The sequence below is a fragment of the Petaurus breviceps genome, unplaced genomic scaffold (genome assembly GCF_028583685.1).
Source record: "Petaurus breviceps papuanus isolate PSGF00001 unplaced genomic scaffold, PetGlider_PUasm1.0 90808, whole genome shotgun sequence".
In the NCBI taxonomy this organism is placed as follows: Eukaryota; Metazoa; Chordata; class Mammalia; order Diprotodontia; family Petauridae; genus Petaurus; species Petaurus breviceps.
Genome location: NW_027187349.1, coordinates 17,240,594 through 17,261,520, shown reverse-complemented (window position 1 = coordinate 17,261,520; position 20,927 = coordinate 17,240,594). Strand labels below are relative to the sequence as shown.

Below are 20,927 nucleotides of genomic sequence, written 5' to 3'. Positions count from 1 at the left end.
GGAGACAGTTTCCCTTCTTCAATCTTGTGTGAGAGGTATCACAAGATTAGAGGACAAATGTTCCCATTTTCAAAAGTAAAGTGGTATATTATAAAGAGTCTTGGCTTTGTATTTAGAGGACTTGGATCCAAATCCCAGTTCTGTCACTACCTTTGTAACTCTGGAAAATCAATGAATCAATAAGCATTTTATTAAATACTGTGCCAGACATTATGGTGGGTTCAGGGGGGTACAAACAAGAATGAAACAAACCGTACTTTAAAGTGAAAACCACTGAATCTCTCTGAGCCTCAGATTCCTCTTTTATAAAATTGGGTTAGGCAGAATGACTTATAGGTCCCTTCTAGCTCTTAATTTATGAGCCTATGAAGTGTCAGATTGAGAGAAGGGCATGAGACAGGAGAGAGTTTAATGATTTGGGTTGGGGATGCGCCAGAAGGAAAATCACCCTTTTCCTTTGAGAGAGAAGGAAGAAACACATTAAGTAATAAAGCATTAGAGCTGAAAGTGGACTTTAGACATCATCTAGCTGAACTTCCTTATTTTATACATGAGGAAAGTGAAGCCCAGAGAGTTAAAGTGATCATTTAACCTCATGACTCAGATATGCAGGATGTCACAGAGAATTGTGAAGAGAGGAAAGAAAGGGAGTTGAGAGGGCTATAACTGTGTGGCCAAGATGGCAAGTGAGGTGAACTGCTGAGAACGATGGGGGGCAAAAGTGGATTTGGGAGCTTGAACAGAGAGGTTTGGAAGAAGCTCTGTGAAGAATTATTAAGAATTAACATGAATAGAATTAATAAGCCATGAATAAAATAACTGCCTTGAATGTAGCAAGAACGATCTAGTAGAGGTTATACCGAATAGATCTGTAATAGAAACAGTCTTCCCATGGTCTCACAGAACCTAGGAGGTGTCCAAGGAACATCCCAAACTTGGGGCTGCTCCTCCACCTTCTTACCTGAAACCCTACCCAAATTGCCCCGCCTCTTCCCAGACTCCAGCCGTTCGTTCAATGGTTTACGGTCAACAGGAATACTGTCCAATCGGAGTGGCCCTCACCTGGAGAAGGTTCCGTGCTAATCAGAGGGAGTGACGTTTGTCTAAACCAATCAGAGAAGTTTCGGTCTTGGAACTGTGCCAATCCTACAGGGAGTTAGGTGCCGGGTGGGGTTGTACCTGGCTACGGTGAGTCACTCAGGAGTCCAAGCAGCTCTCCCTACCAATCAAACTGTACTGGGGGCGGAGGACTAACCAATCGGGAGTGGCGGGAAGTGGAGGGCGGGATCCCACCTGGTGGTTGTGCCTCAGTCTGGGCGCGGCGGTTGGGGAGGAGGCTACTCGTTGGCTTCGTCTGCCTGGGGGCAGCTTAGCCAGTGGCGAGGATCTGGCGATCGGATCTGGATCGGGATCAGGATGGCGGAGCGGGCCGGGCAGAGGCACCTTCTCCTTTTTCTCACAGCGGCGACCCTGTGTGAGTGTTCTGGGTTTTGAGGAGAATCGTTGGAGTAGGATGGGGGTCGGGTGCTCCACCTTTCTCCCAGGCTCGTCCCCACTTGAGAAAGTGTTTTGGCCCCTCCCCTCCTTGCATACACAAAGTGCTCCCCCCCCCCCCCCATGTGCAGCCCTACTTAGGACTGTGTGCCATTGATTTCTCCCCCTACCCCGCCTTTCTCTTGTTCTTTCTTCCCTCTTTCAACTCACACATACAAATGAGATATTTGCAAAGCGCTTGGCACGTAGTAGGCGGTATATAAATTCCTATTTCCTTCCTTTCCCCTATTCATAACCTACATACACAATCCTTTAAGGGGTTGTGCCCACCCGCTCATTTCCCCCATATACTTATACAGCCCAGTGAGGGGGTTCTATTGCAGACCCACATAAATGAAAAATAACTCGTAAAATTGGCTTTTATGTCTTCCCACCACCTGGCTGGGGTCACAGCTTATGGGTTTATTTGTGGGTTGGGCAGGGAAGGGGGTGAAGATTTCTGTCCTGTTGCCAAGGAGACCTTTTCTTTAGCTAGTTGCCCGATTTCAAGAGAATGAGCTGTCCTTCCCCACCCCCCCCCCCCCCCCCCCCCCCCCCCCCCCCCCCGGAGTCCCGCCCCAGTTCCTTACCATTTGCAAGTCCATGGTTGTTGCTTCTGGGGGCCGTTTATTCCCAAGTTGAACTAAAGTTGAAATTTGGAATTGCACAAATAGGCGGAGCTTCCCTGGACTCCTCTCCTGCTGTTCTACCTCCTGAGAACTTTATCTTTGTTGTTGACTGACCGTTCCCCTTGGGGAGGGAGAATTGTTTGTTGATTGGATGGACTTTTTTCCCCAGCCCTGAAGATCACTGCCCTTCCTCCACCGCAGGGTCAAAATTTTTGTTTCATTCTTAAACTCCCTTTCCTCTGTAACAATGGGAAACGCTTTTGGTGGGGCCTTTGCCTTCTGATATATCCGTTTAGGCTAGCTGTCCGGTTTGTGTATTAGTTAGTCTGTTTTGAAGCCTGTTCCTACCTATATCTGTATGTGGAAATGAGTTATATGAATATTTATCTGTTTTATCTAAGTGGTGCTTATGGTGTAAACAGCATATAGCTTTTGTGTGCCTTTTTTTTTTCTCATTTTTTCCCCTTTCCCATTGGTTTGTCTTTCATTTCCCTTTCTTTTTTTTCTTCCTTTTCCTTTTTCCTTGTCCTCTGATTATACCTTAGAAATGTACTGGCTTTGCTAAGTCCCTTGTGTCATAGCTAAGATTCAAGAAGTTGAGGGCTTTCAGACAAAATGTCTTCTGAATTATCAGAGGCAATTTGACACCCTAGCCTTCCTCTTTCTCTAGCCAGTGACTTGGCTTTTAAGGGGTCAAAAGTTAATGAATCTTGGACTCTTCTGTCCTCTTCTCCTAGTTTCTTTTACATCTCGTGGGAATTCCCAGGCATTTTGACCCAAGTTGGGTAGTACTTTATTGGACTGCTTTTTAGTCTGGTCTTAGAATGGAGGAATAGATAACCTAGAGAAATGAAAGAAAGAGGAAAGAACTCATTTGGCAAAAAAAAAAATATTTATAGCAGCTCTTATTGCCTAAGATATACGAATATAATGGAATAGTACCATTAGAAATTATGAAAAGGACAGTTTCAGAGAGTCCTGGGAAGACTTATATCAACTGATGTAAAGTGAAGTGAGGAGAACTGAGGAATAGAGGAAGAGCTACTGCAGTCTGGGGATCTTCAGGGTAATGGGTGAAGTAAAAGGAACCTAAGTGATTTGGGAGAGTTGGCTTCAGAATACAGTTGAGTACAGGACATAGCATGTTCAGAGGATGGTGAAATTGAATGGGGCTAAGAGTCTGGAGACCAGGGTCCTTTAGTAAATCACTTTTAACTTCTCTTGATTTCCTTCTTATTTGTTTAAAAGAAATTCCTATCCTGCGGTATCTCACAAATTTGTGACTGGAGATGAAATAAGATAATAGGTGTAAAAATGTAAGATAGTATTATCAGGTGATCAATGCCTCAGAATTGAGCCCTTTTACTTGGGTGGAGAATGCCATGACTGTTTGAGATCAGTCTGGGGAGGGCATCGTGGAATATTTCATGGGTGAAGATGAAGCTGGAAGTGTATATTTTTAACTCCCCACTGGTAAGATGTAGAAGGTAGGGCTGCTTCTTGGGTTCTTAGTCTGCTGTTTGACTGTTTCTTTCATTTGGCTGCTTGAAGCGTCTATAGAGCATCTCTTCAGGCCTGTGTTGGCCCATGTTTCCACGTTCTCCCAACCCACCTACCTCTCCTGCTTTAGTGGTCAAAGATGAGTTCTTGGGAGGTTTTCACATTGGGCTAATGTTTGGAATAGAGCAAAGTTCTCTTAGAAGGTTATCTCACAGGATAAAAGAATGGAGTTGAAAGTACAGGATAATTCAACCAACGCTTATTAATTGCCTGTTGTGTATAAGATACTGTATGTACTAGGCACTGGGAATATAGCCACCAAGATGTAATAGTCCTCAGGGGCAAGTGGAGAAGATAAATAGATTGTGCACAAATCTCTTAAATTGTGTTAGCTCTTTGGAGTGTAGGTATTGTTATTTATATTTGTGGCCCTAGCACATAGCAGGTTTTCATAAATGTTTGTTGTTAAAAGCTGAATCTCAGTCTGGGACGATTCTTTGTGGCTATTATATCGACAAAGGGAACCTGCTATTCTCATTTCCTCTGAGGACCAAATTAGAAGGAAAGGCTGGAGATTAGAGATAACCAAGAGCTTGGGGACTAGATACTGGGAAAGTGGGAGCTATGAATTAGCAGAATAGTGACTGTTTGGTGGCTAGAATCTCCTTTCCAGGAGTTCTCTCCAATAGGAAAGACCCCATCAGGCTGGGCTAGCCTAGGGGAAGTTCTGCCTAAAAACTGGGTGGAATGACCTCTGAAGCTCTGGTATAATTCTTCAAGGGAGAATGTTTTGTGGCATTTTAGGGACAGTGGAGAACATGGGGCCTGAAAGAACTTGAATTGGAACTCTATTCCAGTTTGTCCAGGTCCTGGTTTTTTGTTTCTAGGCATTTCAGGGGGAGGAAGAAGGGCTTGCTTCTGTGTCCCCATGTTTCCTGTGCTGTATTTGATTTTTTTTAACTTATTTCCTGAATTCCATGTAATTATTATGGAAATGCTTGTTTTGGGGCTACAGTTGGGTTCCTCTGGGGATTATTACTGGCTGGCTGTAAGATAAGTGATGTAGTTAACGGTTCATTAGCTTCATTGCCCTTCTGTAGCTGGAGATGTGGGGGCCTGTCCTGCTCTGAACTTGTTTCCTTTAGTGGGAGGAGACAGGACACAGATGCCAGTCGACTAACTAGGAATGAGGGCTGGGGAGGTGAGTCAGTTCTCTCCCTCCCTTCTTTATTCTTCCATTCATCTTTGGCCTATCCTTGAACAGAATTTCCCTCAAAGCCCGTGGCAGACAATAAAAAAGTAAGGAAACAAACATTTACTAATCACCTACTAGATGCCAGGAGCTTTACAAATATTATCTCGTTTGTTCCTCACCACAACCCTGTTATTATTTCCTTTTTACAGTTGAGGAAACTGAGACAGATTAAATGACTTGCCCAGGGTCACAGAGCTAGCACACCTGTCCAAGGCTGGATTTGAATTCATGTCTTCTGACTACTTGCCCATCACTCTCTCCTCTGTGCGACCTAGATGCCTCAACTAGGAGAACTAGGAGATGTGTCTTGGAACACATATAATCTTCTTTTCTCTCAGCACCTTCGTTCTGCTTTCTTGTTTCCATTTTCAGTATTTCTCATGCTCAGGGACTAGTCCAGTTGGCCCCAAGTTGGAGGTAGTTTGTTTTTTTTTTTTAACCTAATCCTGTTAGGAGTTTTCAGCTTTGACAGTCTGATATAGCTAAAAGTTGTGTTGTGGGCTGAGACCTTAGATGATGGAAATATCTCCCTTTCCTTGGCAGGAGGCAGCTGAGTCTGAGGGGTAGTGGTAACAGTGTATCTCCTTCCCCGTGTTTGCACTTGTTTTGTGGACAAGATAATAAGTCTCATACCTCTTCTCCCACACAACCTTGCATTAGTGGGTTTAGGAAATAGATGACTTGTCATAAGTTAAAGAGAAAATGGGTTTTCTCGTATATAGAAAAATCAGGGAGATACAGTAAGGATTTGACCTTAGAATCAGTTTACTTTCCAGCAGTTTGAACATAGGGAAATTCTTTCATTGAGTAGGAGGTGGGACTAGATGACCTATAAGGCCTTTTCCAATTCTCTGATTCAGTGTCTGGCTTCGGTCTTGGTGAGGAACCACATGACAGCTGAGTGGCCAACCACAGGAACAGTCATGAACTAAAACTAGCCCTTCCCTGGGATCTGCCTGTGACTCCCTGATAAGTGAGGTTTCTGCCTAAAGTCCAGTTTAGGTAATCTGCTCTGTGCAGTGGGGGTGGGATGATGCAGTAGGTTGGGAGGAGCAGGGACAAACAGGAAGTACGGGCGCCAGGCCCCAGGACTGAGGGCTGGGCGGGTTCTCTTGTAATGATGCCTGGACAGGTCTGGCCCAAACCCCTGGCAGGGACTCAGGGAGGAGGGGCTAAGCAGGTAGAACTGGAAATTCCATAGAGAGGGTGGGACGCAGAGAGTGAAAACTCTAATTTTGCTAATACTACCCAGGTACTCTATGCCATCCTCCTTGGGCCATGACAGCTCCCATGTCACTTAGTATGCAGCCAAGTATGGACAGCTTCGGCTCAGCCCAGCCTGTTGGCAGGCTCAGTGGGTCTTCTCACGCTACTCGTTCCTACCCTGCCCTGGCCCTGCCTTGTCTATTTGGAAAGTACCTATTAGCATGAGATCCTTCTGGCTCAGTTGGAAGGGCTTAGCCTAGTTTTTAAGAACAATATTTTTGCAGTATAGTTAAGACATCTGTTTCTAGGAAGGTAGGAGTGGAACAGAAAGTGATGAGGCAAGGTGAAAACCCCATGCCCAGATTCCAGCAATGTTGCTTGTTCTTGAAATTTCTACTTCTCAAGTCCATGTATCTTATTTCTGGCCCTCACTTTGCCTCTGTTCCATTTACTAGACTTACAAGTACCCAAATCTTAGTTTAGTCTCATTCTTTATCTGCTATTTCTTCTCTTTCTGTGTTGTTGTTTTTTTTTTTTAAACTTGTATTCCTTGATCCCTTCACTGTATTTCCTTTTCTGGTATACTTTCTGAGTCTTGTTTTTGCCTTCCTTTTTTTATTTCACTCTTCCCTGTCTCCCCCATCCCACTTGTGTTTGCCTTGGTCTTTACCATTCTTTTCCTTTTCACTCTTTTCATTGATTTTTCTGAACTTTTCTAATAACAGAACTTCCAAAGGAGACGACTTTTGCCATCAACCACAAGCCAGGGCCTACTAGATGACTGACACCAAATCTGGTTCTTGACCAGTTTTACCCTGGAAGTTAGTTCATTACTCTTCTACCTTACAGATCAAGGATGTTGACCAGTCTAAATGACTATTGTCCTTTAGAAATTTAGATCCCTTTGCATTCTTTTGAACGCAAATACCTGTATTTCTTCCTGAACCTTCCCCTTACTTCTGCTTATTCATCATGAAGAACAAATGATTATAAGAAAGTTTTCTTATAATGGAAGAGGAACAATTTATAACATTTATAAAAATGGGTTGTGAGAAATCATAGAACTAAAAATTTGTCCCTACCATTTTTTTCAAGTCTATACTGTTTTGAAGGGGTTCAGCCTGATGCCTAAAGACATCAGCCATATTTTAGTTTGAACTCTCTAGTCTGCCTTGTGTATTAAGATTCCTTCTAAATGGTGTGTTTTCTTTCTAGGGTGTTATTCACAGATTTCCGCTGTGACCAGCATTTAGTCCCTGGATTTAATCCATTGGTAGATTCATAATTGCTATCCCATATCAACAAGGTGACCTACAGAGTAGCAGGTCACTCTGCAGATCCTGAAACAAAATGATTACATCTGCCTGTCTCTACAGTTGCATTAAGTCAAAGCAATGTAAATTAGTATAACTCATCATTGATTCTATTTTTTTTCCTTCCTAAAATGTACTAGTGATTTCCTTGGCACAGAAAACTTCTACCAATGCAGATTGGTACCTCTTTCTCCTAGAGAGTTGCTTGAGTGCTTACTGACTTGCCCAGGTTCACACCGCTAATGTATCTGAGACAGAACTTGAACCCTGGTTTTTCTTACTCTGAGATTGGCTCTCTACCCACTTTGAGCACTGCTTCTCAGTCATCAGTTGTTCCTCTCCCTTCCCTTTCTCTCAATTCACAGATAATAAAGATAATAACCTCCTTCATAGAGCCTGTCCTCTTCCCCTCCTTGGGAATGGAAAGCTAAACAAAATGATAATTCATTAATTTGCTAGCCTAGAACTTTCTAACCATACTGTATCCAGGAGTAAGATCAGAATGAGGTTAATGGGATTGATTTGTAAAGATTCAGCCCAGAATTGGATTAAGTTCGCCATCTGTTTAATGATTTTAGAAGCTGGGAGCCAACATTTGATGTATTGTTTTATACTGTGTGTTGGTGTTACACCCAGTAACATTGAATATGTAATACCTGTGAGGAGTGGAATTTCATAAGAGGAAGAAATTTGAATAAGAGGAAGTGAAAATGCAAACAAAATTCTATCATAATAAACTTCAAGGGAGTGGGGTAGCGGCCAGACTTTTTCATTGTATCTTAGTTTCATTATTATAAATGCTTGCTGAATCAGGAAGTGGACTTTGGGAATTATCCCAAAGCATCTCCCCCACTGTGTAGCTTCCCTGTCATTGTAGTCATTTTTCTAATATTGATTCTACAAGAATACCAATGTTTTATCTAGGAAATTGTGTCAATTAAATTAAACAAGTACTTGCTAAGTGCTGAATGTGAAAACATTTAGTAGAATAAGATTGTCTCTTCCCTCATAGAGCTTGTGGGCTAATAGAAGAGCTAATGTTCATATGCAGACAACTAAGGTAAAATGGTTAACCTAAGGACTGTTGACAGGTATGTTTCCACTGCTATGTTGACAATGAAAGAACTTTGATGGGCTTTGTTCATTCCTTCATCCATTCTGTTGCTGCCTTTCCTGAAACTTTGGAGTGAATGATACCCTTCCTTCTTCCCACACTGGTGATTTTTTTATCTTTGAACTGGCTGCCAGAAATGTTTTTATGCTGCTTTGTGTACACACACATACACACATGCACCCACGGGCACATGCTCGGGAGATAGTTTCATTAGGATCCATATGCAGAAATGGTCTTGTGAGAAAACCAAGCTGAAATTCCTAAACCCATATATGCAACCCTAGCCTCTCTCTGCTGGACTTCAGCCCTGTGTCAGCAGCTGCCATTTGGACAATTTGAATTTGAAATCCCATAGGCATCTCAAACTCAATGGCCAATGCAGAACTCATTATCTTTCTTCCAAAACTCACACCTCTTCTGAACTTTCCTATTTCTGTTGAAGGCACTACCTTCCTTTCAGTTATGCAGGTTCACAACCTTGGTGTCACCCTCCACTCCTCACTCAGGCCCCTCCCACTTATCCAGATAGTTGCCAGAAAAGTTTCTTCCTCCACATCTTATGTCTATACCCCCTTCTCTCCCCTCAGATGGCACTTGTCCTCATATTGTAAGAGCCTCCTAATTAGTCTTCCTACTTCAAGTCTTTTTGCATTGCATTTTATCTTCCATATGGCTACCAAGGTAATTTTCTTAAAGTGTAGATCTAACCATGTCCTTTCCCTTCCTGAACTCAGTGAATTCCAGTGGTTGTTGCTCTTAGGATCAAATATAAACTCTTCTCTTTAGCAGTTAAAGTTCTTGACAGCTTGGCCCTGCCCTCCTTTTCTGACCTTACATATCACTCCCTCCACACACTTTACAGGCCCACCACGCTGGCCTGCCTCCTGTTAGTTACCCTCTGCCTTTGTGCTGTCTTTCCCCTGAGCTTAGAATGCTTCCCCCCTCACTTGGGCTTAGACCACATGGCTTCTTCTAGCTTTGGACCAGTGAACTCCATGAAACATCTCACCTATGGCTTTTGGAACCCCCAGTTTCCTTCAGTTCCCAGCTTATGTGCTCTGGGCTGCAGATCTTTCTGTTCCTTCCAACTGCTGATGACTTCCTCTCTATTGTTACCTTGAAGCTGCTTTATCTGTGTTATGTATATACCTACATATTTTTATGTTGCTTCCTGCCTTTGAATGTAAACTGCTTGAGGGCAGCCACTGTATTTTTCTCTTCTTCCCCTCCTTCCAGTTACCTAGCTTATTTTGTTGTTGTTCAACTGTTTCAGTCATGTCTTGATTCTTCGTGACCTCATTTTTCTTGGTAAAGATAATGGAGTGGTTTGGCTTTTCCTTCTCCAGTTTATTTTACAGAGGAAGAAAGTGCAGCAAGAAGGGTTAAGTGACTTGCCCAGGGTCACACAACTAGTAAGTGTCTCAGGCTGGATTTGAATTCAGGTTTTTGTGACTTTAGTCTCAGTGCTCTGTCCACTTAATGAATGCTTGCTTAGTTGATTGGCCCAATCAACTTCCTGGAAACCAGTGTTATTCTATGGGTACTGAATTCATTTCTACTCTTTAAGTGTCCTGACTTATGGCTCTCAGTGACTGAAGCCCAATATTTTGCTCCTTTGGTCTTTAAAAACTTGTCCACTTTAACTGTCACTTCTACGATTATGAAATACTTTAAGCATCCACTGTTCCTTTGTCAATACATTACCAAGTCCAAGTGTGCACATTTTTAGGGCTTATTTACAAGGGAAGCAGTGTGTTGAGATGTATTACAGACAGGTCCCAGGAATCAAAGTGTGTGAAAGCTTCTGACTAGAAGATATAGTTGACTTTGCAGCTTGTAAAACCTATCCTAGGCTAGCTCTTCTACACTTTTCCTAAGGGATTCTGCAGTAATTGAAGGCATTGGAATGGGAAGGAAATGAGGTCATGGTTACTGTTTGAGTACATATGTGTACTCAAATGAGAGGAGAGGTATGTTGTGATGGCTGAGAAAGGAAGGTGAATGGAGTAATCTTGGCAGAGCCTGTAAAATACTTTGTCAGTGAGAAGGTTATACTTGATCTTTAATAACAAAGAAAAGAGTTAATTTCAGTGATTTCCTCTACTAATGAATTCTAGATTAAGTCATAAGACCTGAGTTCTGCTTCTGTCAGCTGGTGACTTCAGGCAAGTCTCTTCATTTCTTTGTCTTTATTTGTTATATGGTAGGAAATGAAAACAATATTGTTTGCTATTACCATTACTCTAGCTACTGGTGCCCTGTCTCCTAAAGTGCCTTGTGGTTATCTCGTAGTAGAGGCAGCTTGGCATATTGGAAAGAGAGATAGCCTTTAAACCAGGAGGACCTCAGTTCATGTCCTGTCTGTGATTTATACTGGCTGTGGGAGCCTGGGCAAGTCACTTAACTACTTTGTACTCTAGGTGACTCAATTCAAACCAAGAAGCATTTATAGATTGCTAGTTCTGTGCTAAGCACAACAAATAAGAGAAAGGGGAAAACAGCCCCTGCCCTCAAGGAGCGCACAATCTAACAGGGGAGGATAATATGCAAACAACTACGTCCAAAGAAGTTACATGCAGAATAAATTGGAAATAATCCTAGCAGGTGGTCACTAACAATTAAGGGGACTGAAGAAAGGGTTCTTGTAAAAGGCAGAATTTTAGCTGGGAAGCCCAGGAAGCCAGGAGGTAGAGACAAGGAGGGAGGAAGGAAGAAGAAGACAGGTATAGATGGGACATGGCATGTAGAACAGCAAGGAGGCCAATGCCATTGGATCATAGAGTATGCTTCTACTTAGCCATCTTGGCTCTGCCCCTATCATAGAGTATGTAGAGGGAGGGGTGGGATCTAAAGTGTAAGAAGACTGGAAAGATAGCAGGCAGATTATGAAGGGTTTTAAAAGCCAAAGGATTTTATATTTACATGGAAGTGATAGGTAGCTACTGGAGTTTATTGAGGTGAGTGGACATTTTTGAGACTTTGGATTTAGTAAAATCACTTTGGTAGCTGAATAGAAGATGGATTAGAGTGGGGATAGACTTGGTGCAGGCCAGTCAACCACCAGGCTATTGCAGTGATCAAAGTGGGAGGTGAGGAGGGCTTTCACTAGAGCAGTGGCAGTGTCAGAGGAGAGAAAGATGTGTATTTGAGAGATGCTGCACAGGTGCGATCCAACAGGCCTTGTCGACAGATTAGATGGGAGCTGTTGAGATATCAGGAGTCAAGGGTGATAACCAAGGTTGCAAACCTGGGACCTGGGAGAATGATAGTTCCCTCAGCAAGAAGAGGGAAACTTGGGAGGAGGGAGAGTTTTAGGGGAAAGATGATGAGCTCTAGAACAACTTGTGAGAGCAATTTAATCTTAATCTTTTAGCCAGAAATACCACTGCTGGGTCTGTAACCCAAAGAGATCAAATAGCAGGTCTTAAATGTACAAAAATATGTGTATTGTTTATTTTTTTAGTGGCGAAGAACTGGAAACTAATAGGGGTGTCCTATTAGAGAAATTGTGGTATGTAAATGAATACTGTAGAAGCAATGAAGGGGACAGTTTCAGAGAAACCTGGGAAGGCTTGAAAACTGATGCAGAATGAAGTGAATAGAATCAGGAGAAGAATTTATATTATAACATTATAAAAATGATCAATTTTTTTTTTTTTGCAAGACTTGGGAACTGATCAATGCAGCGATCAACCATGATTTCAGAGGACCAATAACGAAGCATGCTACTACATACTTCATAACAGAGAAGTGATAGATTAAATATGTAGAATAAGACACACATTTTTGGACTTGGCCAATAGAGGAATTTGTTTTGCTTGACTAAGTATATTTTGTCACAAGGATTTTACTTATATTTTTTCAATAGAGAAGGGAACATGAGGAAAGAAGATACATTTTTTTGCTTTTTTTTTGGAGGGGGGAGAGTAGGGTAGTTGGGGGTAAGTGACTTGCCTAAGGTCACATGGCTAGTTTTTTGTGCCAAGTGTCTGAGGCCGGATCCAAACCCAGGTCCTCCTGACTCCAGGGCCAGTGCTCTACTCACTGTATCACCTCACACCCCTAAGAAGATAATTTTTTAAAAGATTGCTATAATGAGATAAGAAATAAAGTCTACACTAGGGCAATGGTGATGGGGAAGAAGAATGTATACATTCTATTTATGGTTGTGTAATTGTGGGTGTAGTATTTATCTTAAGTTTATATATGGCATCTATGTATCTGTTACACTAACTATAGTTACTGTTAGATGTGCTGGAGGAATGACTATCAAATTTATGAACTGTGATTTTGTTTAAGTTTCTATTCCCAAGGCTAGTTACTATTTTAAGTAAGGGATGTGTTTTATTAGGTTCCATAGAAGAAGAAAGTTTTTTTGTATTTCATATACACACTTAAATTTCTAAGTGTTAAGTTTCATATTTGGTATCCAGGCCTATCAAAGACAATTTCATGTGCTAACAGCCTTAATGAAGACAGAAGTTCCTATTTAATCTTGGGGACAGACCACTAAATAAAAACATAGTTTATGAATTCGATGAATTCTTCCTACATAAACTTGAAGGGACGGCTAGGTGGCGCAGTGAATAGAACACCGGCCCTGAAGTCAGGAGGACCTGAGTTCAAATCCGGCCTCAGACACTTGATACAAAAATGAGCCGTGTGACCTTGGGCAAGTCACTTAACCCCAATTGCCCTCCAAAAAGCAAAAAAAAAAACCATAAACACGAGTTTCATCTTTAAAAAATGAGTGAAAGTCAATATGAAAAGAGAAGGAACTGATGGATTACTGCTTCTCAAATAGACTACTTTGTTCTTTTTCTCATCTGTGCATTATTTTCCGGACTAATTCTTAGACTTTGACAGTAGATGTTTTTTAATCAGACCTGTTTCTTTTCTTTTTTTTTCCCCACCTTCCATCATTTAGTACAGCTCTAGGTTTACATCCTGCTTCTGATGCCTTGGGCAAGTCCTGAGCCTCAGTGTCCTCCTGTCTGTAATAAGGGGGTAGGATTATTTGGCCACCAAAGTCCCTACTACATCTAGATCTGGATTCTCTTTATTTTTTTTTTTTCAAATATATGCCTTTTTTTTTTTGGAGGGCAATTGGGGTTAAGTAACTTGCCCAAGGTTACACAGCCAGTTATTTTGTGTGGGTGTTAAGTGTCTGAGGCGGGAACCAAACTCGGGTCCTCCTGACTCCAGGCTGATGCTGGGTTCTCTTTAGCTGCTCCATGTAGTGGAATAAGTTCTTTTTGAAGAATCCAAAGACCTGTGTTCCAGTTCTGAGTTCTACTGACTAGTTGTACCATTTTCAGCAAGTGACTTTATTTCTGTTTCCTCCGTGGTGGTTGTGAGGATAAAATGAGATAATATACATAAAGTGTTTTATAAATCTTTAAGTGTCACATAAGTGATAGTTGTTTTAATTCATAAAAAATGAAGATAATACTTAGTCTTACTACTTCTTGGTTTAATTTTTAATTCATTTTTATTTTTAAAAATAGCTTATTTCAATCAGCAAAAACCCACCTTCTCACCCTGTCCCCTCCCCTAATTGAGAACAAAAGAAAAATGAAACCCATTACAAGTGTATATAGTCAGTCAAAACAGATTTCCACGTTGACCATGTCCAAAAAGATACTTATCTTATTCTGTGTTCTTAACCCCTTCACTTCTCTGTCATGAAGTAGGTAGCGTGTTTCATCATTAGTGCTCTGGAATCATGGTTGGTCATTACACTGATAAGAGTTCATAATTCTTTCAATTGTTTTCTTTAAATCACATTGTTGTCATCATATAAATTGTTTTCTTGGTTCTGTTTACTTCATTCTGCATCAGTTCATACAAGTATTCCTAGGTTTCTTTGAAACCCTCTCTTCATTATTTCTATAGCAAGATAGTATTCTATTGCACTTATATACCATAACTTTTTTTTATCCATTTTTAAATGTATGGTCACTCTCTTAGATTCTCATTCTTTGCCACTTCAAAAAGAGCTATAAATGGGGGCGGCTAGGTGGCACAGTGAATAGAGTACTGGCCCTGAAGTCAGAAGGACCCGAGTTCAAATACCACCTCAGATACTTAATACTTACTGGCTGTGTAAACTTGGGCAAGTCACTTAACCCCAATTGCCTCTCCAAGAAAAAAAGGCAAAATAAAAAATGACTTGGTGTAAAAAGAGCTATAAATATTTTTTTTTTACATTCTTAGAGTTTGTTTTGTTTAGGACTGATCTTATCTCTCCCTTAATCTATCCTTTCTCTGATTCTCCCCCTTTGCCTATCTCCCAGTTGAATGAAATATTTTTGTAACTAATGTGTGTGTGTGAAAGTCCATTCTTCCTCCTTTTGACGAGTTCAGATGAGAGTGAGGTTCAAGTGTTAGCTGTTTCCCCCAGCCCCATCTTCCTTATGTATATAGATGTTTACTTGTATATCTTGATTGTGTGAGATAATTTTCCCCAACCACCTTTTCTCTACTCTACCTCCTTCCCAGAATATGCATAAGCCTCTTCCCTTTCTTTCTGTTCTCCTATGATCATCAAGAAGTAACTGAACCACTCCTAGGCCTTGTCTAATTACTCCGATGATGGTAGGGTCTAGAGGGGACACATGTGTCATTTCCTCATATTTGAATGTAAGCATTTTATCTTTGTTTAGTCCTTTATCATTGTTCATTAATGTTTACCTTCTTAAGTTGCTCTTCAGTCCTGTGTTTGAACTTCAAAATGTCTTCACAGCCCTTCTTTTCATTAGGAATTTTTAGAAATCCTTTATTTCATTTAAGGTGTATTCTTTCTCCCTGTAGCATTATACTCAGTTTTGTTGGAAAAGTTCTTCCTGGCAATTATGAGGGAGCCTGACTGGTTCCTCAGTACTTGAATTCTTTTTCTTTTTTCCTCTGGCTGCTTGCAGTCATCTTTCTTTGAACTGGAAAATCTGAATTTTGACTGTGATATTTCTGGGAATTTTCATTTTGGAATTTCTTTGACATAAATGATAGATTCTTTTTCCACCTTGCCCTCTGGTTCAAAGAGATCTAGACAGTTATCTTTAAGATATCTTTTTTTTTATTTTTAAAAAAAATTATATATAAACAAAATTTTTTGACATTCATTTTTAAAAATTTTGAGTTTCAAATTCTCTCCCTCCCCTCCTCTCTCCATGAAGTTATAACAATTTGTTATAGATTGTACATGTTTAGTCATGCAAAACATTTGCATATTAGCTATATTGCAAAAGAAAACACAGACCAAAAAACCAAGAATAATAGTTTAAAAAAATATGCTTCAATCTGCATTCATACACCATCAGTTCTTTCTCTGGAGGTAGATAGCATTTTTTGTCATAAGTCTTTCAGAATTGTTTTGGATCATTGTGTTGCTGAAGTCATTCACAGTTGATCACCATACCACATTATGTTTACTGTATATAATGTTTTCTTGGTTCTTCATATTTCACTTTGCATCAGTTCATGTAAGTCTTCCCAGGTTTTTCTGAAAGCATCCTGCTTATCATTTCTTATAGCACAGTAATAATATTCCATCATAATCATATACCACAACTTGTTCAACCATACCCCAGTTGATGGGCATCCCCTCAATTCTTTGCCACCATATAAAGAGCTGCTGTAAATATTTTTGTACATAGGTTGTTTTTCCTTTTTTTTTTTTTTTTAATCTTATGATCTAGTAGTGATATTGCTGGGTCAAAGGGTATGCACAATTTTGTAGCCCTTAAGGCATAGTTCCAAATTGCTCTCCCAAATGGTTGGATCAGTTTAAAACTCTTATCAACTGTGCATTAGTGTCCCATTTTTTTCCACACCTTCTCTAATATTTGTCATTTTTCTTTTCTGTCATATTAGCCAATCTGATAGAGATGAGGTGGTATTACAGAGTTGTTTTAATTTGCATTTCTCTAATCAATAGTGATTTAGAGCATTTTTTTAATATGACTATAGATAGCTTTGGTTTCTTCATCTGAAAGCTGCCTACATATCCTTTGACCATTTATCAATTTGAGAAAGGCTCCCATTCTTAGAAAATTGACTTAGTTCTCGATATATTTGAGAAATAAAACTTTTATCAGAGAAACTTGTAAGCCCGGGCTTCTGTGCTACCTAGCTGCCCAATAGTAAATAATTAATTACCTGTTTCACAGGTTTGTTGTTCGAAAAACACTTTGTAAACCTCAAAGCTCTGTGTAAATATTAATTATAGAGCTGTAATTGGAGGCTAGAGGCTGGGTTGAGTAGTCTGTAAGTGATTCTTAATATTTATCATTCATCTGGCCTGTTTGCCTAGTTGCTTCCCTACCAGCCCCTCTCTCTCCTAACCCTCTGTCTTCTTCTGTCATGTTTTTTCTTCTTTTTCCCTGATTGCACTCATCTTTCTCCTCTCCAGGTTGTTCAGCAGTGGGTGCTGTCACAGTCTATACTTCTCAACAGCAAGTTAAAGTAGATGAGAATCAACGTGAGTGGGCTGAGGCTGGAGGTGGTGGGATGGAACTCTTCTTAGGAGTGGGGGTGAAGGAAACGGCCTAGTGTGTGGGCATTAGGGATTCCCTTTTTGCTGGTGCATCCTAGCTTCACTTGTCATCTTCCTGTAGCTGCCACACTGACCTGTCACTATGCGGGCTTCTCCTCACCCCGAGTTGAGTGGAAGTTTGTTCGGGGAAGCACAACCAGCCTGGTTTGCTATGACAGCAAGATTACTGGTAAGTCACTGGAGTCCTCTTGGCAGCCTCTGCAATCCCCAAAGTGTTCGAGTCTGTGGTAGAAGCAATTGTGCTATATCCTCAGAGGAAAACATTTTAATGTCAAGACAGCCCCTATAGCTCTTCTACATGATGTTCTGGGGGTGGTGAGAGAAAGCTGTCTGGGCCCTTTTGGTGTAGGGTGCTTATGAATTGGTGTGACATTTCTACTTTCAGTCTTAATCTTTCTCCATGCTTTCTCCTGGTAACCACAGCTTCCTACGAAGGCCGGGTGGTCTTCTCACAGAGTGGTATTTCTTTTCGTTCTGTGACCCGAAAGGACACGGGGATGTATACATGTATGGTCACTGAAAATGGTGGAACAGAATATGGAGAGATCACCGTGGAGCTCCTTGTGTTAGGTATAAAATCACATAGGCAAGCCTACATCATAACCTCTCCTAACTCTCCTGCTTCAAGGTTCATTGTCTTCTTCCAGTATTTCTAAAGAAAACTGCAAGACTTAGAAGGGAGGCAATTGTTGAAAAATGCCAAAGGAAAGAGGGACTCAGAAATGAACCTTTTGGTGCTTGGGGCAGGAAGGGAGAGGGAATCCTCAAATTATGTAGAAATTGAGGGTCATCGGACCAGAGGCCTGTGGGAGACTGAGGAGTGTTATGGTTGGAATTCAGGAGAAGTAGATTTCAGCTACCTACACACACACACTAAAACATTATGCCAATGTAAGCTTTCATTTGTGGGCTTTGGTTACAGAGTACTCTAGAGGGGTGTTGTTTGTCAGTGGCCAGTTCTCTTCTCACTCTAGCCTTGTCCCTTTTTCTCTCTCTAGTGCCACCGTCAAAGCCCACAGTCAGTGTTCCATCTTCAGCCACTATTGGGAACCGAGTTGTGCTGACCTGCTCTGAGGAGGATGGTTCTCCGCCCCCTCAGTACGAGTGGTTCAAGGATGGGATTCTGATGCCTTTGGAGCCCAAGAACTCCCGTGCCTTCATCAATTCTTCATATACCATTGACACTAAGACAGGGGAACTGGTATGAGGGTCATGGGTTCTAGGGATTCCATAGGTCCAAGTAGGAAAAGAAAATTGAGCTGAATCCCTTGAACTTTGGCAGAGGTCTAGACTCTCCTTAGAGCAAGAGACTGACTTATGTGCTTCCCTCTAGGTGTTTGACCCTCTGTCAGCCGTTGATACAGGGGATTATTCCTGCCAAGTAAGCAATGGGGTTGGGATTGCCAAGTCCTCAGAAGCTGTCCGAATGGAAGCTGGTGAGTAAGGGTGGGAAAGGGATGTGATACCAGAACCCCCCCCCCCCCCCCCAATCTTTCCCTGGCTTTGGGTTTGTTTGCCATTGAAGGGGCTGGGTTGCCAGGGCTGGTGTCTAGGTTAGGCAATTAGAAAAAGACCTTGGGGTACAGGTTCCTGATGCCTCCAATTGTATTCCACAGTGGAACTAAATGTAGGGGGCATCGTGGCAGCTGTTATTGTGACGCTGCTCCTCCTTGGGCTCCTGATTTTTGGTATCTGGTTCGCCTACTCTCGAGGCTATTTCACCAGTAAGTGCCTACCCCATTCTCCTTTCCTGTTTTTTACCTTCCCCTCTTTCCCTATCTCTTGTCCCCACTTCCCACAAGGTGATGGACCTTGCCTGGGTTCTGGAGCAGTTACATCATCTAGTCCTCTGCAGGGGTGGGATGGGGTGGGGTCAGGGAGTAGGGGATATTCTACTATGTGGACCTGGACCAGCAGAGTGCTGCCTGATTCTTATGGCCCTATTTTTAATTTTCTTTCAGGAACAAGTAAAGGGTGAGTGAGATGCTGGGCTCTCCTCCCTTACCAGACAATTACAGTTGCCCTTAATCAACAGAAGTTTCTGAAGCTGAGAGCAAGGAGATGGGTGCTGCAAGCCAGAACTGTGAAGGGGCTAGGGATGGGGATGGAAATGATGGGAGGAGCCCAGCCTGGGAGGGAGGACTGCTGAATTCATGGGTTTTTTGTGTCTTGAAATATTCCATCCTTGGTATCATAAGGTTGGAAGTGGGGAATTATCTGACTTTTAAGCTGCACATGAGGGGTGAGAGGACTGACCATCTATTTTCACTGATTTATTTTCAGGAGTACCAATAAGAAAGTCATCTATAGCCAGCCTTCTGCCCGCAGTGATGTGAGTGTGCTGGGTTTGGGCCGGAAGGGTATGGGCCTTTGGGAAAGAAGTGGGGAGGGTTATCTTGCCAGAATGGATGGAGTTTCTAGTTTGTAGTTGTGGGACTATTTAGTTAGTGGGAATTTTAGGGAACTTACTTGAAGTTCTGTTTTCCTAGGGAGAATTCCGACAGACATCATCATTTTTGGTGTGACCCCCAACCTGTCTCTTCTCCTGTCTTCTGAATTTGTCCTTTTTGGATTCTGCTGGACTCTGACCTCCTGATGTTATGAATTTCACAGGATGCCTTACTTATGTTCTTAGTCCATCTCCTCTTAGGATTATTTTTAATGATGACTCTCCAGCCAGGGCTTCTATGTGTGTTTATGAATGAAGCGGAGCACTAACACCGTCCTGCCTTTCCTTCTCCCATCACTGATGGGTTTGCCTGGACCATATTTAGGGTTTTTAATTCCCATCTCTTTTTAGAATCAGGCAGGTTGAGCGGTATCTGTTCCCCATCACTAGCAACTCCTTATCAGCAGATGTGGCCATGCTCCCAAGAGTGAATATCTTCCTTTATGTGTTCTGAACTTAACCCTAACTTGGGGTCTTGTGACTTGTGGACTCCCTCAGGATTGGGGAGAAGCTGGGGCCTGAGGCCAAAACAATGTTTCTTAATAGGCTCAAGAGATTGGAGCTGTGGACTCTTTTTATTAGATTAATAGTGAAACATCTCTTCTGTTTCCTGGGCCCTCCTTCCTGGCTTTGGAACACTTGACGATATGGCCACTGCAAGACCAGCTGGATCTTTTTTGTGTAGGGGTCTCCAGGGCCATGAGAGCTCTCAAGGAAAAAAAAACACAGTGACAATATTTAAGACCCATTGATCTACAGAAAGCAGATCTGGACTGGAGGCTCAAAGCCTTTCATTGACTGGGACAGATAGGATTGCCATTTCAGAAAGGTGTCCTGTGCTTGGGAAGCCTCAGCTCCCTGCTGAATTACAGGGTGTCATACATGTTGTATATGAATGTCATTTTAAATAAAAATTTTTGTTTTGTCTAAGCAGTTTGTTTTGTGTATGTTAGGGGTGTAAGGTCTCAAAATTTAATAAGCCAGTTAAATTCAGACAGAGGACTTCACTGATTATCCTGGTTCTTTTTATAGGAGGGGACATTTTTGGCTCAAGGATAGGCCTCTGCTGCCCTCTAGTGTGGTGTCTGTCTTCACTGCTATGGGAGCACGGTGAATCTGATTCCATATTTTTTGTGCCAGGCTTTGGAAATTGGAGGACAAATGTTAAAGTTTCACATGACTCTATGAAGTATCCTTAGATTAGCAAGATTGCAAATAATCTTGCAAATCTTTGGCCTTTAAAAAAATTCTTTTCATTGTGAATTTAACAGTTATTAATAAACTTTTCAAAGCATATACATACAAAGAAGAAAAAACTGAACTGCTGTTATATAGTTTGGTGTTTGCCCTGCTTTTTAAAAATTTTGTTTTATT

The 20,927-nt window shown here is 41.6% G+C and overlaps 2 protein-coding genes across 2 annotated transcripts in view; one reads left to right on the top strand and one right to left on the bottom strand.

The window, feature by feature from the left end:
- Window positions 1-20,927, bottom strand: part of UFC1 (ubiquitin-fold modifier conjugating enzyme 1) — a 428,252-nt gene that overhangs the window by 158,871 nt on the left and 248,454 nt on the right. The gene's annotated exons all lie outside the window — the stretch shown is intronic.
- F11R (F11 receptor) lies at window positions 1,276-20,483 on the top strand. Its single transcript, XM_069070490.1, has 10 exons — window positions 1,276-1,474; window positions 16,961-17,029; window positions 17,166-17,273; window positions 17,528-17,674; window positions 18,103-18,305; window positions 18,438-18,540; window positions 18,721-18,828; window positions 19,066-19,078; window positions 19,388-19,436; window positions 19,594-20,483. The coding sequence occupies exons 1-10, from the start codon at window positions 1,417-1,419 to the stop codon at window positions 19,627-19,629; spliced, it is 894 nt and encodes a 297-aa protein (XP_068926591.1). The 5' UTR covers window positions 1,276-1,416; the 3' UTR covers window positions 19,630-20,483.

Excerpts from the sequence above, each read along its gene's own strand:
- F11R (XM_069070490.1), top strand. The coding sequence starts at position 1,417 with ATGGCGGAGCGGGCCGGGCAGAGGCACCTTCTCCTTTTTCTCACAGCG. Across the intron at positions 1,475-16,960 it reads TCTCACAGCGGCGACCCTGT|GTTGTTCAGCAGTGGGTGCT; the intron begins GTGAGTGTTCTG and ends TCTCCTCTCCAG. Across the intron at positions 19,437-19,593 it reads AGCCTTCTGCCCGCAGTGAT|GGAGAATTCCGACAGACATC; the intron begins GTGAGTGTGCTG and ends CTGTTTTCCTAG.